This window comes from Terrapene carolina, unplaced genomic scaffold (genome assembly GCF_002925995.2).
Source record: "Terrapene carolina triunguis isolate 2854851 unplaced genomic scaffold, T_m_triunguis-2.0 Scaffold194, whole genome shotgun sequence".
In the NCBI taxonomy this organism is placed as follows: Eukaryota; Metazoa; Chordata; order Testudines; family Emydidae; genus Terrapene; species Terrapene triunguis.
The window spans coordinates 5,137,763-5,154,343 of record NW_020664545.1 but is presented as its reverse complement, the minus strand read 5'-3'; the positions used below and the strand labels follow the sequence as shown (position 1 = coordinate 5,154,343).

At 55.4% G+C, this 16,581-nt stretch overlaps 1 protein-coding gene across 1 annotated transcript in view; it reads left to right on the top strand.

Annotated features, from left to right (window-relative positions):
• The window catches only part of ARID3A (AT-rich interaction domain 3A), an 86,961-nt gene extending 70,633 nt beyond the window's left edge, over positions 1–16,328 (top strand). Inside the window, exons 4-9 of the mRNA XM_024204385.3 lie at positions 1,373–1,445; positions 11,495–11,678; positions 12,321–12,568; positions 13,382–13,693; positions 14,469–14,558; positions 15,645–16,328. Coding sequence (XP_024060153.2) covers positions 1,373–1,445; positions 11,495–11,678; positions 12,321–12,568; positions 13,382–13,693; positions 14,469–14,558; positions 15,645–15,838 — 1,101 coding nt within the window. The 3' untranslated portion in view covers positions 15,839–16,328. The remainder of the gene's footprint in view (positions 1–1,372; positions 1,446–11,494; positions 11,679–12,320; positions 12,569–13,381; positions 13,694–14,468; positions 14,559–15,644) is intronic.
• Positions 16,329–16,581: the final 253 nt, after the last annotated feature.

Below are 16,581 nucleotides of genomic sequence, written 5' to 3'. Positions count from 1 at the left end.
TCAAATCCCTACGGTAGTCAGGCGCCCGACTCCTGAACTGGCTTCCCTTGTCATTTGGGCACCTAACTCCATGATGCTCCAGCCGCAGATCCAGCCCAAAGGAGTGCTACCGTCCCAAGCAGACCCCACGGTGTACCAATGTACCCCACACTCAGCCTGGCTTAGACGTCAAGCTCGTTAGGCCAGGGGCTGTGCTGCCGCTCGTACATTATCAGCTCCTAACACACAGCTGGGGATACCCCCCCCCCCAATGAGGTTTCTGGGAGTCTCTTGGAGCAGTAACCTGATGTTGCCAGAATGGACCAATCTGATGGCACTATCCTGGGAGTTATCTATGGTCCCCGTGACGATAGCATTGGAGCCCCTCCCAATCTCCCAGCCCTCCTGTGAAGTGGGGCATTATGGGAACCGTTATCCCCATTTTACAGATTGTGATCTGAGGCACAGAGAGGCTAAGTGACTTGACCACGGTCACATAGCGAGTTTGGTGGGTCTTTCCCACATGTTCAGGGTCTAACTGATCACTGTGTTTGAGGTTGGGAAGGAATTTTCCCCCATGTCAGATTGGCTGAGACCCTGTGGGGGTTTTCGCCTTCCCCTGCAGCGTAGGGCACGGGTCACTTGCAGGTTTAAACTACTGTAACTGGTGGATTATCTGTAACTTCAAGTCTTTAAACCATGATTTGAGGACGTCAGTAACTCAGCAGAGGTTAGGGGTCTATTTCAGGAGTGGGTGGGTGAGGTTCTGTGACCTGCCATGTGCAGGAGGTCAGCCCAGATGATCACCGTGGTCCCTTCTAACCTTACGGTCTGTGAGTTTTCCAAGCCATAACAAATAGCGTAACCACTGGGCCACGTGGTGGAGATGCATGTAAAGAAGCGTCTGCTCACCTGCTATCTCCTCTTCCCCCTTCTAATCACCACTCCAAACCACAGCCATGCGAATGGTTTAAAACCAGCAAGTATCGCACGCTGCGCTGCGGCTGTGCCTAGAAAGGGAGCAGCGTTTATAACTCTCGTCGCGTAGCTGGAAAACCTAGAAGCTAAAGGAAACCGGGTGGGTGAGACAGCGACCTGGCTGCGTTTCAGGACTCTGCTTCATGCAGCCTCCCCCGTTTCACCACTGCCTCTGCTCACCAGCTGACCCGGCAGTGGCGCTCTCATAATAAACGATCTGTCGTGTTTCCTACCTACTAGGCCAAGTGCCATCCAGCGTGTTTAACTTCCTCTGACACGGGGCGGGCTGGGCACTGCAGAGCCAGGCTCTCCGGGCCCCTCCCTACGGGGGATGCACTGGCGGGCGGGTGTTTGTCATGTTCTCCCACCCCGGGTGCCTTGCGAGTCATCTCTTCTCTCCCTTCTCTGTGCACAGTTGTACGAGCTGGATGGCGATCCCAAGAGGAAAGAATTCCTGGACGACCTCTTCAGCTTTATGCAGAAGCGAGGTGAGCCCTGCTGTATTGTCCTGGCGAGCTTGCACTAATGCGCATGTGTGTTCCCTCTCCCCTCGCCACCTCAGGTGAGATTCAGAGCTCCATGAGCCCCAAATTTTATTTTCTTGCTTAATATTATTGCCGCAAGGTGAAAGCTCTCGCCGGCCTAATCATAGAATATCCAGGTTGGAAGAGACCTCAGGAGGTCTAGTCCCACCCCCTGCTCAAAGCAGGACCAATCCTCAACTAAATCATGAACATGAACCTCTCTGCACATGGGGATCAATCCTGCTGCACTGAAATGGGTTGCACCTCTGTCCCCACTGACTTCAGTGGAGCAGGATTGGGCCCCTCGTTCCAGTGGCTTTGCTTTCTTGACTTTTCATCCTTTGGGTCTCGGTTTGCCAAAGACCTACATACGACCATTCATTCTCAGCTTGATATCCCCCCCATCCCTGCTTCTGGGCAAGCGCCTCTCCCTTCTTAAATGGGGTTTGTTTCCTTATTTCCCGCCCCGTTGTAACAGAGACCCTTGCCTGCTGTGCACGGATGCAGCATCCTTGATTTGGTCACTGAGCAGTAATTTGCTTCCATTGTCTCTTCTGCCCATCTCTCCCGCTGTGCATCTCTTCATATTGTTGAGCGGATGTGATGCTGCATCAGAAACTTTGCTACCAGGATTGATAAGCGGCTGCAAGAATCCCCCTTTCCTCCCGTGCAGCTTCACTCCGTAGGTAGAATCCACAATTTCCAGCCGCTCCTTCAGGCTTTTCAAACATGCCTTTGGCTTGGGAGCAGGGAGCTGGTGCATCCACACCGAGCAATAGCAATGAACAGAGTCAACCCAGCAAAGCGGCTCCGTGGCAAACGCCGTGGAGCGGACGAAAAATCCGGGCCGATATTTTCAAAAGCGACTAGAGATTTTTTTCGCGCCTCCTTTTTCAGAAGTGCCGAACTGGCCACTCTCTCAAAATGAGGTCCATTGACGGTGTCTCAAGTCAGGCACCCCAAATTGCTCGTCACTTTTGCCATATCTAGGCCTGTGACATTAAAGGGGCGCTGTCAAGTTAGAAATATATATATATTTAATTCCTTTCTTTGATACAAAAACACCTTGGATGATTAAATCTGACAGAGTTTGAGCCATTTTCGCTGTTTATGCCGGTTGGCTTGTTCACTTCCTGCATTTCTTAGCGTGGACAGTGGAAAGAGACGAGCCACTTTCACTTTGCTTATCAGTTTTGAGTGGCTTTCTTGTTCTGGCTCCTTTTGCGGGAGCCCGGCCCTGCTGCGTTTGGGTTGTTTAAAACTGCTTCCGCTGGCCTTTAAATTTGTTAAACAAAAATAAAAAAAAAGTGGGAACATTTCTCCAGCCCTTAAAGCGTCACAGCAGCAGAATCCCAGCAGTTTTAGTTTTTGCCAAAACCTAAATTTGGCCCTGCTTCAGCAGAGTAGATCTCTGCACAGGGGTGAAATACAGGCCCGTGCAGCGAGGCTCCACTCTGGCTGGACCAGATCCTCAGCCAGTATGAATTAGCTTAGTTCTGCTGACCTGACCAATATATACCAGCTGAGGGTCGGGCCCGTAGAAATCAATAGGATTGCTTCTATACTACACCAAAACATGCAGTGACCATATATGAGCATAAACCCCTTGAGCCCCATCTACGCTGCAGAACAACCCTTGAGGGGTGAAATTGGCCCTAGCATAACTTCCCCACACATCTGAGCCAGAACACCGAGCAGAGCGTTTGGGTACAGCCTTGTGGGAAGAAAATCTAGTTTTCCTCAGGACATCAAGCCATTATTTCTGGTTTTGGGGTAGTGAGGGACTTCCAAGACATTTGTGTAAATATGAAACTGCTATTGGTGTAGGAGAGAGGATCAGCAGGGAGCATATGGGGAAGGGGAAGGGGATCAAGGAGAGGCGTCACTGGGAAAGACAGTGCACCGGCCCGTCCTGTATGGGCTGGGAAAGCGGAGCAGGAAATCTTGCGGCACATACGGAGAGGCCTGTGCAAACCAGCTCCGAGACACGTCATGAGAATGTCGCCGCCGGCACGTGTGACTCAGTGCTGAGGGGCTGGTGACCTGCACTGAAGTCGCCCGTGTCAGGATGCGCCGCTGGCCTCTACTGGATGGAATCTGAACTGTCAGTGTGTGTGTCTTAGGCCCCTGAGCCGCTCACGGGTTACAGAGAGTAGCTCAGCCTGTGCCGTTGGAGCAGGAGGATCTGAATTCACCGCGCAGTGCTGCCTGGCTGTAGCATGCAGTGTAAGGATAGCCAGGAACTCACACGTGCCCCTGGGTTTGGGATAATATCTTGCAGGGATAAGACCGGGCAAGTGGGAGTGGAAAACAATAGACCAGCTCATGGGGGCCCGAAATAGAACTAGAGCTTGTAAGGTTTTTGGGTCGGGGGAGACTGGGGCTCGTCGGTGGGGTGGGGGGAAGGCTGATCCCAGCTGGCTTCAAACCTTCCCCCTTGAGGGGGATGGTGGCAGGACGGAGACATGTTGAGCGGGAGAAGCTGGTCCCCATCTCCCAGGCCATGGGTCAGGGAGGCGATTTCCAGCCAGCCGATTCAGAGATGCAAAAACAACTCTGCAGCTGTGTTTACAATGGCCGAGGGGCTGGCTGTTTGCCTCAGTGGAGGGCTCGGGTTCCCAAGGAAAGCAGATGGTGCTGCTGCTTGCGTGGGGCCTTTTGTCAAGCAGGCAGCATCTAGGAAACGGGGCGGGGGGGAAAGAATCGGCCAGGCGCTTTCCCAAGTTTACTTATTCCATCCTCTGGGTCCTCTCCCAGCCCCCGGCGCTTCCACAAACAATGCGGCCGGCAAGGTGTGGGCTCTCCTCGACTGGGGGAGGGAAGGGAGGAGCCCCAGTGAACGCGGGGCTGAAATCAACATGCTTCCAAGGCAGGAAAGGTCACCCTCCGGAGCTGAGCGGCTGGGATTCGTGGAGGATATTACTGTGTGCAGGAACCTTGGAAAGCTGTTCTCGGAAGCTAATTTCCCATGGTCGGAGGGAAGGTTTTGGGGAGCATAGGAGGCCTCTAAACAACGGGGCTTGTCCATCTGGCCAAGAGTCAGTTAGGAAGACAGGGCCTGATTTCATCCTGTAGTAATTAATACTTTATGTAACGCTCTTCATCGGTGGCTGTCAAAGCTCCTGAAAGAGCATCGCTGTTGCCGTTTTCCAGAAGGGCCGGGGGGGGGAAACTGAGGCACAGACTTTCCAGAAGGTCACCCACAGGCCTCAGCTGAGCCAGGAACAGAATTCAGCCGTTCCAACTCCCAGCCCCATGCCCTCACCACTCAACCACGCTGCCTGCCAAAACTACCAGGAGGAGGATGCCGAAAGCAGATTGCACGGGTGTGTCAGCAGAATATAGTGGAGAACAATGCGAGGTGGTGAACAGCAGGGGGGCAGGCTGAGTTTACATGGCAGCGGTATTCCTGGAGGGTAGGTGGCCGGTCTGAGCATGAGCGTTGAACCTGCAGGACAAATTCACGCCTCTTGGAATTCCCTCGCAAGGCTGCAGCGGAGGATGACAAGGTACAGACTGAACACGAGACCCGTGTGTTTGACACGCTTGGATCTGCTCGCGCTTGGCCTTGCCCTCCTCAGAAATCGCACCCAGGTCCTGGGGAAATGCGTTTAGCCTTATTGGAGGAAAAAAGCCACCGGATTTTCTATTGGGACGGCACATCGATTATAAACTCCCAGGTGAAACCTCATGCAGGTGCTGGCAGACTCAACACAGCATTGCTTGTGCACGGTCAGCAAAGAACAATTATCATAGAATATCAGGGTTGGAAGGGACCTCAGGAGATCATCTAAAGTCCGGTGGTCCCCAACCTTTTTCGTCTGGCGGGCGCCGGACGACGAGCCACCGAGGACTGTGGCTGGCGGATGAGCATCTGCCGAAATGCCGCCGAGAAGCGTCAACATCAATAGGCGTTGCTGCCGAAGTGCTGCCGAGAAGCAGCGTCATCCAGAGGCGTCGCCCCTGAAATGCTGCCAAAAATCGGCAGCATTTTAGCGGCAACGCCTCTGGATGACACTGCTTCTTGGCGGCATTTCGGCAGCTGCTCGTTCGCAAGACAGTATGCAGGCGCACATAGATGCCCTGGCACCCACGGGCACCACGTTGGGGACCACTGATCTAGTCCAACCCCCTGCTCAAAGCAGTACAGATCCCCAGACAGTTTTTTTTTTTTTTTAACCCCAGTTCCCTAAATAGCCCCCTCAAGGATTGAACTCACAACCCTGGGTTTAGCAGGCCAATGCTCAAACCACTGAGCTATCCCTCCCCCTTTCATGCAATGCGCAGGCTAAGCGTGGCTGGGGCTGATCAGTGGCAGACAGCCACCGTAAGCTGCTCCCACCAAACACGTTGAGACCTTCAGCTCAAGTGGCAGAGGCCTGTTCCGGGTTAACTGCCCAGGGATCAGAGTGAGGGCTGGGGAGCTCGGGGGTGAGAAGATGAGGCAGACGTTTCAGGCCTAGCACCTTTTCCTTGTCGGTCTGTGACTGCTTGGGTGAACTCTTTCTGCTCTGGTGCAGTCCCTGTGGCGGGCATGAGCAGCGAATGGACAGGGCCGGATTCAAGTGTAGGGACTACAGGTCCTTGCCTAGGGCCCCGGGCTCCCAGAGGCACGTGATGAGATCCAAAATCTCAGCCTTCGAGGCAGCAGGGGCCCAGCAGATCATCTAGTCTGACCTCTTGTGTAGCCCTGGCTGCCAGCACCTGCCCACAGGCCCAGCAACGGGAATTAGGGCAAAATATTACAGCTCCCAGGAGACTAGACTGTGAGGTGCCACAGGGAGAGAATAGGGAAACGATTAAGTGAGATGTGCCCCGATAATCCCGGCAAGTGACCCGCACCCCTATGCTGCAGAGGAAGGCAAAAAATCCTCACGGTCATTGCCAGTTTGACCTGCGGAAAATTCCTTCCCAGGCCCATGTACGGGGATCAGTTTGACCCTGAGCCATGTGAGCACCAAGCAGCCAGCCTTAACATTGCTAGCAATCTTAAGAGTTGAAAAGGGGACCTGAGTGTATCTGACACGGGAACGTCTGCCTGAGTCCGCAGACAGCCTGAACTAAGAGGTGTGACCTGTCCCATTCAGCCTCGCGCTGAGAACTGCTGCCTCGCCCAAGTAGGGGCAGGGCTATGGTGGGCGTAAGGGTGGGAACACGGGAGCTAGGGACTTGGGTTGCGGGCTGGCTGCTGTTCACGAGGGTTCAGAATAGCCTGGGTTCTTCTGAGACCCTCCCTCATCACCAGGTTTCAGAGCCTGAGCTCCAGCCACACCCTGGACGTCTACACTGCTATTTTTAGCCCTGCGTGCCCAAGTCAGTTCACCCAGGCTCTGAGACTCGCTGCCACGGGTCTGTTTTGGCCGGGTAGACATACCCCAGAAGCCCTCGGCTCCTGGTTAGGGACCAGAATAAGTGACCAGATTTTTAAACGAACAAAGCACGTTCTTTTGAAAATCTGACCCGTAAGGTTAAAACACTGAGCTGGGTCTCAGGAGATCCAGACGTCATTTCCAGCTCCGCCACCGTCTCCCTGTGTGACCTTGAGCAAGTCACTTAATCTCCCTTCCCCGTCTGTAAAATGTTTCCTCTCTCTTGTCTGTCTAGACTGTAAGGTCTTTGGGGCAGGGACTGCCCCGTGCTCTGCGCATGCGCAGCCATGGGGCCCTGATCTCTTACGGCCTCAAGGCGCTACCACCGTATCAATAATCTCTGTTGCTGACAGCGGCTGCAGCTCAGCACCATTTCAGTAGCTGCGGTTTAACAATACCCCCCTCCGCCCCCGGCCTGTTTCCCTTCTTCCGGGTAGCCGCCATAAATTAGCAGCAGCACCACGGGGTGGGGATTTTGTTTCTTGCTTTTAAAAAGGCAATAAATCAATAAAGGAAGAGGCGGGAGAGGAGAAATCCTCATTGGCTTCCCCCGACTTCAGACTTTGCCACCTCCCTCCCCCGCCCTTTGCACCCTTCCCCCCCTACAATAAACCAGAGGTCAAGACACCCCCCCCACCCCGCCCCCGGCTTGTCTGATTGAATCATCGGCATGATTCTTCAGGCAGCTATTGATGAATGGATGTATTACAGCCCAGTCCCCCTCCCTGAATATATGTGGTCTCTCTGCCGCTTTGTATAAACATCCTGTGTCCGCGCGCCCCCCCCCCCCCCCCCCCCCCCCCCCCCCCCCCGCCCCCTTCCCATCCACTCTCGGCCCCAGCTCTGCACTAGGGTGGTAGGTTCAGAATGATACTGGCTGGAACTAGCTGTTTGCTACGGGTAGCATTAAAGCTGGTCACGTGACTCATTGCAGACGACTGTTCTACGGATGGGGAAATTAGTCCACAAACCGATTGTGTGTGAGAGAGAGAGAGAGTGTGTGTGTGTGTGTGTTGTGTTGTTTGGTTGTCATTGTGGTGGTGGCTGTTTTCTTTGACAAATGTCCGTTCACGATTGCTCAGTGGATTGGTTTTTTCCCAGTTTCCGATTGGGGCCTGCGCCGGTGCTCGTAGCGTGCCCCTCCAGGTGGTCCCTGGATTGAACTAGCCAATTCTGAAGTTCTGTTCTTAGACCGGGCTCCTCACCCGAGTATCCGAGCGCCTCCCAGTTGTGTATTAAGCCATGCAACTGACACCCCTCCCGTAGTGGCCGTGACGCATGGGCAGCGGAGTTGGTCGGGGTTTTTTTTAATACATGCGTTGCTCTGTGTCGATGGGCGTGAAGGCTGGTCAAAGATAACACGCCTGGCACTTGGAGTGGAAGGTGGGGAGGTTTGGGATGGGCCGTTGTTCCCGGGGCAGCTTGTGCCACGGTCCAGGACCAGCCACCGCAAACGTTACGTCTCTAGCACGGCGGACTTGGCTTCCGGCCCCTGATTGGACGACGTAAGACCAGCGAGTTTGGTGCCAGGACGCCTGTTGGCGCACGAAGGCCCAGCCCTGCTTGCGATGGGCTGGGTCCTACCCATCATGCCAAGCTGTGAGGAGCTGGACTTAGTGCAGGGAGAGACAGAGGGCTGGGGTGGGGCGGGATCCTTCCCCCAGTGCCCGCGCACCACAAAACAGCGGCTGCGCTCCCATCCAGCTACTGCTGCAGCCTCGAGGTTACGGTGCCACCTCCTTGGGATCGGGTGTCGCTGGTTGACCCAGGTTAGCCACAACCCAAGGACGTGATCCAAACCCCAATAATGTCACGGGCAGCTTTTTCCCCCTGACTTCAGCAGGCTTTGGATCAGGTCCCAATTCTCCTTCCCTCCCCTGCCATGAGCCGGGATACAGCCGGGCAGCTGGGTTCAGGGGCATGCAGGGGTTGGGGATCCCCCCCACACGCCTTTTGCTGAGGGCAGGGACCTCGGGCTGCACAGGGGCTGGGGCAGCTTCAACCCATTAGGTTGGAACCATGTGGTCCATCCATCGCGGACTGTAAGCTTGATGGGCAGAGACGGTCTTGCATGCAGTGTTGGCACTCAGCCCCCCCTTGTCTAGCCCTATGGGGCAAGGGGGGGAAGTCAGTCTCAGAGGGCCATCAAACCCTAGGGCCCCAGCTACCATTGATACACCAATGATGTGGGGTCTGCAGAGATCCCACTGTAAGAACTGGCTTGCGGCCATGTGAGTCTGATCCGGATTGAGCTCACTGCACCTCCATGGTGTCAGAGGGAGGCACTGTGCTGGGGTGGGGTGAACAGTGGGGACTGCACCCTCTAGGGGAAGCCCCCGTACTGCTTATCTGGTTTATCATATCATATGACTGAGAGCGCCTTGCCCATCTCGTCCCTCTCTCTCACACAGCTCAGGGTATGGGTCCCGCTGGCCTGGATCTCCCAGGGCAGGTATGGGGAAAAACTAGAGCCAACCTGACTTTTCTCAGCCCTCAGAGGGCAAACCCCACGGGCCTGATCTAAAGTCCACTGGAAAGGTTCCCATTAGCTTTGGATCAGACACTCTTTGATCCGCGTTGTAGGAAACTGGGGAGCCAAGGGGGTTTGCAGAAAACTTTTACTTTTCTTTTGTTTGGGGGGGGGTGTTGTTTTTTCCCCCCTCCATGGAAAAGTTTGTTTTCCAGTAAAAAATGCAAACTTCAAATCCTTCCTCTCCCCTTTTCTCATTCTCCTCCCGCTTTCCAGTGACAAATGGGAGAGGAGACAGCCTGGGTAGGCGGCGCATTGACAAAACAACACAGGTTTGGCTTTAAAGGCTAAAAAAAAAAAAAAATTTGAAAAACTGGAACATTCCAAACAGAATGAAAATGTTGGTGAAAAATCTTGTTCACGTTTTCTGGAGGGAGGGGGGGTCCCCAGAGCCTTTTTATTTTTTAAGGCTGTTTTTCATTGAACATTGTTTTTGAAAGAACGAACGACCAAATGTAAGATCCTCCTTAGACAGTCAGCTTACAGGCAGGGCCCTCTTCTATGTTCTGAGGGTCACCAGGCACATTGTTATTAATTATTTGTATTACTGAAGTACCTAGAAGCTGCAATCCTAGACTGGGGCTGCATTGCGCTAGGTGCTGTACAAACACACAACAAAACGTCAGCCCCTCTCTAAAGAATTTACAATCTACGTATAAGAGAAGAAAGAAATGGATGAAGCTGGGGGACGGGGGGGGGGAGAAGCACAAGAAAACAGTGAGATGATGTCATCTTGTCCCTATAACAGTCTGCATCCAGTTTTTATAATAGACACATCCTTAAAGTATCCTCGGCCAGGCCCCTATCCCGGGATTTTTATCAGGAATGACACGGACTCTCCTGCAGTTTTTGGCCTCTTGGGGCATTGGGGGCTGGGAAGGTGGGGGACCCTCTGTAGCCCTGTTTGAGAGAGAGAGACTCTCAGGGAAAGTTTCGGGCTCAAGCCCGGTTAGCCCCTAGTCTCCGTCTTGGAGCGTGAACGCAGATTTGAAGGCATTGGCCCATTCGCCCCCTCCGGCCCCGCCTAGAGCGGTGTCTCAGCTGTGATCCCTCGTGGGTTTTTAAATCCAGCTCACCAGAGCAGACGGGACCTTCCGGTCCGTTGCACAAGAGTTTGGTGTCTCATGCTCTGGGACGGTGGCTTCTGTCTCTTCCGCTCTCTGACGAATTCCCTCGTCCTCTTAAAAGCCCCGTTGCTGGGCTTTGGTTGCTAGCGCCACCTGCTGGACACGACCGAGCTGGTGTCTGTAAGCTCCTCTCCCTGCACTGGATGTGCGGAGGAGCTGCTGACGTCTCAGGGCGAGGATCTGGGGAGAGTGACGTGCATCTGACGCTAATGCAAAGACAGGGCGGTGGAAGATGGCCAGAGTATTCTGTGTGGGGAGGGTTGGGTTTCTCGCTCCATCACATCCTTTTCCTATCCGCCGCCAGTCACTTCTGTGGTACCTCCCTGCCCCCTACCACGTTCCAGGAGCTGTCGCTGACCAGGGCAGGGTGGCAGATAAGTCCAAGAAAATAGGCAGTGGGGTCTCTATTTCAGCCCAGTCCAATACACCAGGCTCCTTCAAATGTGTGCATGACCGGCCCCGGCCCAGCAGAGCAGGGATGTGAATATAAAAATGTTTAAATAGTACCCTGCAAATAGGCAAACCTCCCCCACCCACAATCGGATACCAGCCGGGCGTGCTGGGAAGGGAGCTAAGCACAGATGAAACGGCCAGTGGAATTTAGGGGACCTTTCCAGGCTGCTACGAAAAGGATTTTCTTCAAAAACGTGTCCCAGGCACACTCGGGATAAAGATGATCTCGTCTGAAGGACAAGTATTTCCTTCCTCGTGTTCATCACACATTATAGTAGATCCCAGAAGCCCCAGCTGAGATCGTGGCCCCATTGTGCTAGATTCTATAATATACATGTTGTTAGGGGCTGTCCCGGCCCTGAAAAGCTAGAAAGGCAAAGGAGGGAGGGAAACCGAGGCACACAGCAGGGAGGTGACTTGTCCGAGAGCTAGGGATGGAATCCAGGGTTTCTGAGTCCCCGTTGCACCTTGCTCCTCCGTTTCATGGCCCCTGGCCCAGCTCTCTCCAGCATACTGACCTCCCCCACTCCACAGGGACGCCCGTCAACCGAATCCCCATCATGGCCAAGCAAGTGCTGGACCTGTACATGCTCTACGTGCTGGTGACCGAGAAAGGGGGCTTGGTGGAAGTGATCAACAAGAAGCTGTGGCGGGAGATCACCAAAGGGCTCAACCTGCCCACCTCCATCACCAGCGCTGCCTTCACGCTACGCACTCAGTAAGTGCTGTGGGATCCGGGGGGCGGGAGGAGGTTTTCCCTGAGCAGGTGGGAGACCGCCCTGCCCTTCCATCCAGCTGGCCTAGTGCTCGATCCCAGCTTCCCACAGCGGTGGGAGATCCCAGCCACTGTTCCTTAGTACAGCAAGGGCCAGAAGCGGCTGGTGGTGGTGTGGTGGGGGATCAGCTACTGTTCGTTTAAGGGGTGGCACTCGGCCACAGCCCATCGCGAGGCTGTGTGGGTGGGGTGCTGGGTCCCCTCCCCATTTCCCGGATTGCTCTGCTTCCTGCTGGATCCGCACCCGCTCTCTCTTCCCCGCCCCGGATGGAGAAAGGGGCCTCTGTAGCCAGATCTGTTAAGGATCTCTGGTTTGGCTGGTGCAGGACAGAGCGTCGGTGTCGCCAAACCTCCTGTTGCCACTGCCCAGATGGGCAGGGGTGGGGGCTACAGCAATCCCTTTCGCTTGAAGGCGTGGCGGCGGCGCGGCCCTGGGGAAAAGGCGCCTCTGGATCAACGCCGCCAGGCGCCCGTGCTAGCTGCTGGCCTGCGGGAGCCGCCTCCTCGGCGGGTGGGCTGGGAGGTTTCTCGGGCGGGCAGGGGGCGGCTGGTGCCGCGGGCTGAGCGGGGCGTTTCCTCTGGCAGATACATGAAGTACCTGTACCCCTACGAGTGCGAGAAGCGAGGCCTCAGCAACCCCAACGAGCTGCAAGCAGCCATCGACAGCAACCGGCGAGAGGGCCGCCGGCAGGGCTTCGGGGGCTCCCTCTTCACCTACTCCCCCAGCGGCACCCCCAGCCTGCTCTCCTCCCCCAAGCTGCAAGTGCCTGGCCTGGGGCTGGCGGGGGCCACCAACGGCGGCCCCCTCGGCCCCGGGCAAAAGATAAAGAAAGGTAACGGCTTGGCTGGCGCCCTGCTTGGCGTGAGTGGGCTGGGCCGTGGGTTAAAGCGATGGGGGGAGCGAGGGAGTAAAGGCCTCAGGGTTTGGCTCTTTTAGCTGGAGCTTTTCACCCCGTAGTTTCAGAGCCCTCCGGAGCGGGGAGTTAATAACATTCCTGTGGCACTCATGGGCAAATGATGGCCGAGCAAGGGATAGAACCCAGGAGTCCTGAGTCCCAGTCCCCCCCTGCTCTAACTACTAGACCCTGCTCTCCTCCAAGAGCTGGGACGAGAACCCAGGAGTCCTGAGTCCCAGTCCCCCCCGCTCTCTTTCTACCACTGGGAAGAGAACCCAGGAGTCCTGGCTCCCAGGCCTGCGCTCAGTCCACGCTGCTACACCGGCTCCTTTACATGGTGCCACTTTAATGTCAGAATCTCAGAGCAATTTATAACCATTAACGGAGCCATAGGGATTGCTCTGCTCACCCACCATAAAATAGGCCAGGATTATCCCTAGTCTACCACTGGGGAAACTGAGGCAGAGTGCGGGGAAGTAATTTGCCCCAGGTCGTACAGGAAGGCAGCTGGGACCTAGGTGTCTTGAATCCCAGCCCCCCTGGTCTAACCACTAGTCTTCAGTGCCATGCCCGTGTGAATCAATGCTTGTGAAAGGAGAGTACCATACAAAGGAGCCATCCCATACTGCAGCAGCGAGCTGGCTGGGAAGGCTGGGTGTACGTAAAGCTTGTTTCTCATGCACGTGAAGAGTCTGGCCTGGACCAGCCTGCGCGAGCTCACGGGACTCCCGTGCCCTCTCCTTGTTGCAGAAGAGGATTCCCCCATCCCAATCACCATGCCCAGCCGACTCCCTGTGTCCCTGGCTGGCCACCCGGTGGTAGCGGCCCAGGCAGCGGCCGTGCAGGCGGCCGCCGCTCAGGCAGCGGTGGCCGCTCAGGCCGCGGCCCTGGAGCAGCTGCGAGAGAAGCTGGAGTCCGGGGAGCCTCCGGAGAAGAAGCTGGCTCTGGTGACGGACGAGCAGCAGAGGCTGATGCAACGGGCCATTCAGCAGAACCTCCTGGCCATGACGGCGCAGCTACCCATGAGCATCCGCATTAACAGCCAAGGGACCCGCTCGCCAGGTGGGCAGCGCTGGGGCTGGCTTGGGGGGAGGGAGAGAAAAGGGAGGTGGTCGCACTGCGGATCATCCCCAGAGGTTAGTCTAGGGGCCCCCAACCCTATCCCAGCCCGCTGGAGTAAGGCCACCCCATGCACGGGTCGTCGGCAGTGGGGATTGAACCCGGGACCTCTGATTCTTAAATGCCAAGCTTCCACTGCATGAGCTAAAAGAGCTGTCCCCAGCTCCCTGTCCCATGCTGGGGCCGCTCAGCCAGGCCTTTTCCCCTCTCCCAGCATAGGCAGGACTGTTTTACTAGCCAGGGTTTAAAAACCAGCGCCTCTTCCGTGTCATGTCTGATCCGGTCCCTCTCCCCGCTCCCTGTCCTGGCAGTGTGCTGGACCCACTTTTAGCGAAGCTGAAGACACAAATCCCAAAGCTGCTGGTGTCTTGCGAAGCCGGGTTTGATTCCCAGGGCCTCTGCTCCTGCTGATGGTACCAGACCCCTAAACCAGCCTTGTCCGGAGGGCTCGCTTTTCGTTCTCCAGGTCCTTTTTCCCACCCGCTGGTTTCCATGTATCCCTGCTGCCTGTCCAATAGGACCACAATAACATTTAAAGGCAGACCCGGATGCTAAGACCCCCATCTGTAAATGGAGAGGGATTTTTTTACCATCCCTGTTAATAGCCGAGAGGAAAGGATTTGGGGATGGCGTCCGCAGGGTTCTGTGATCCTGGCGGGTCAGGATGGCCGTGTTCTGACTGAGCACTTTGTTTATAATCTGATCTATCCTGCTGCAGAAAACCGTCAGGACTCCGGCATGAGCCTGGCCAGCAACGGCACGAACAGCATCAGCATGTCAGTGGAGATCAACGGCATCGTCTATACAGGTAAGGGGAACGCGGCCGGGTCTCCGTCTCTGCCTCTCGCTCCGCCCCTCCCCAGCCCCCTGCTGGCCCAGACAAACAGCAAAACACGGCTCTCCCCGGTGATCGCGTTGATGTGTAACTGTGAGACGATGCCCCAGTAGCCCCATCGCGCCGGGGGCTGTACAAACCCAGAGCAGGCTGTCTGATCAGAGCCCAGGCTCTGGTCTCAAGGTTCCTATTCTGCAGTCCCTTCCCAGCCTTTCCGGCAGGGCCGGCTCCAGGCACCAGCCTGGCAAGCAGGTGCTTGGGACGGCCACTCCGGAGAGGGGCGGCAGGTCCAGCTATTCGGCGGCAATTCAGCGGACGGTCCCTCACTCCTGCTCGGAGCGAAGGACCTTCCGCCGAATTGCCGCCGCAGATCGCGATCGCGGCTTTTTTTTTTTTTTTGGCTTGGGGCAGCCAAAACCCTGGAGCCGGCCCTGCTTTCTGGGGGTGGATTGGATTGCTCCGTGCCGGACGCGCCTCTCCCTTTGCAGGCTTTCGGTCTTGGCGTTCAGGAGGTGGCGACATGCCTCTCCGCGTCGCGCTGCCCTTAGACAATGTGCTTCCAAACTCTTTCCTCTGGGGACAAAGGCGCTTGCAAGCTAGTTCCACGAATTAGCACCACTATGGTAGGGCCTAGAGGCCAAGAGCCACACCCCATTCTGCTGGGCGTGGCACAGACACCTAGCGAGAGCTGGTCCCTGCCCCGAAGAGCTTACGGTCTAGAGAGACACGGTTGCGAGGAGAAACAGAGGCACAGGAACTAGAATAGGCCAGGGCCCTAAGCACTAGATCACCCCTCTCCAATGAAGCTTATGCCTTAGCTGCTTATTGCAGAGTTTCTTGCCCCTTCCTCTGAAGCCGCTGGCCATTGACCAAGACGGATGCTGGGCCGGATGGATCGCTGCTTTGATCCGGGCTGACGGTTCCTACGCATCAGGGCCCCACTGTCCTAGCAGGGAGGACAGGGGGGAGAAGGAGCGTTCTTCCCCACTTCGCAGCTTGGTTCCCGCTGGAGTTAGGAGCAGCCCCACCCCAAGCCTCTCCCTCTTGTCTCTCCCCCAGGTGTGTTGTTCGCACAGACCCCCGGCCCCTCGTCCTCCTCGCTCCCTTCCTCCGCCTACAGCAAAGGAAACAGCGGCAGCCGGAGCAGCAGCAGCAGCAGCGGCGTGGGGGGCAGCAGCGGCGTCTCCCAGGCTGCCCCAGCTGGTTTGTCCGCCCCTCCAACCTCTACCTCTAATAACTCTTCTTCGCCTTAACCCCCCCTCCCCCCAACGGCAGCGCCTCATCTCACCAAAAGACACACACACAAAATAATAAACCCACACATGGAGCTTCTATCACAGCTGATGCCAAAAACCAAGCTTGCATCTGGCTTTCCCGGGGGGTGGGGGGAGGAAGCCCCCGTCTCCCACTCCTCCCGAGAGGACTGGAGAAAGTTTTGCAAGGAGAAAAGCTTTAATCCAGGGGGTTTCATTAAAAGCAGCCTGGACCCTGAGCCAGTCGTTACCCGTTCGCTTTGGAGGTGATGCACCGTCCTCCCGGAACGCTTTACCTCACGACACCCCACTTTGCACTGTGCGTTGGTTTGTTTTAATGTTGTTGTTTGAAGTTGTGTTCTTTTGGATACCTCCAGACAGACACACAGTCGCACCGACGCCCGCGGGCTTGTGTTTTTAATGAAACCTCCCCACCTTCCTTTCCTTTTCTTTTTTTTAAACCAAAAACAACATTTGCAAAAGCGGGAGGAATTTTAGTCCTTTAAATCTTTTTTTTTTTTAATTTTAAGAACTACACTCAAACTATATGGCATTTTACGAGGTGGTTATTTGGAATTTTTTTTTTTTTTGTAAATAGCTTCTATTTTATTCTCTAAAAAAAAAAAATCAAACCTTAACTCACAAAAATGATATATATTAGCGTTCGTTCAGGGAAACAGGACTTGGAAACCTTGTAACCTCTTTTTCTTGTCATCGTCTGATGTTGAGCTTTGGTCGAGTTC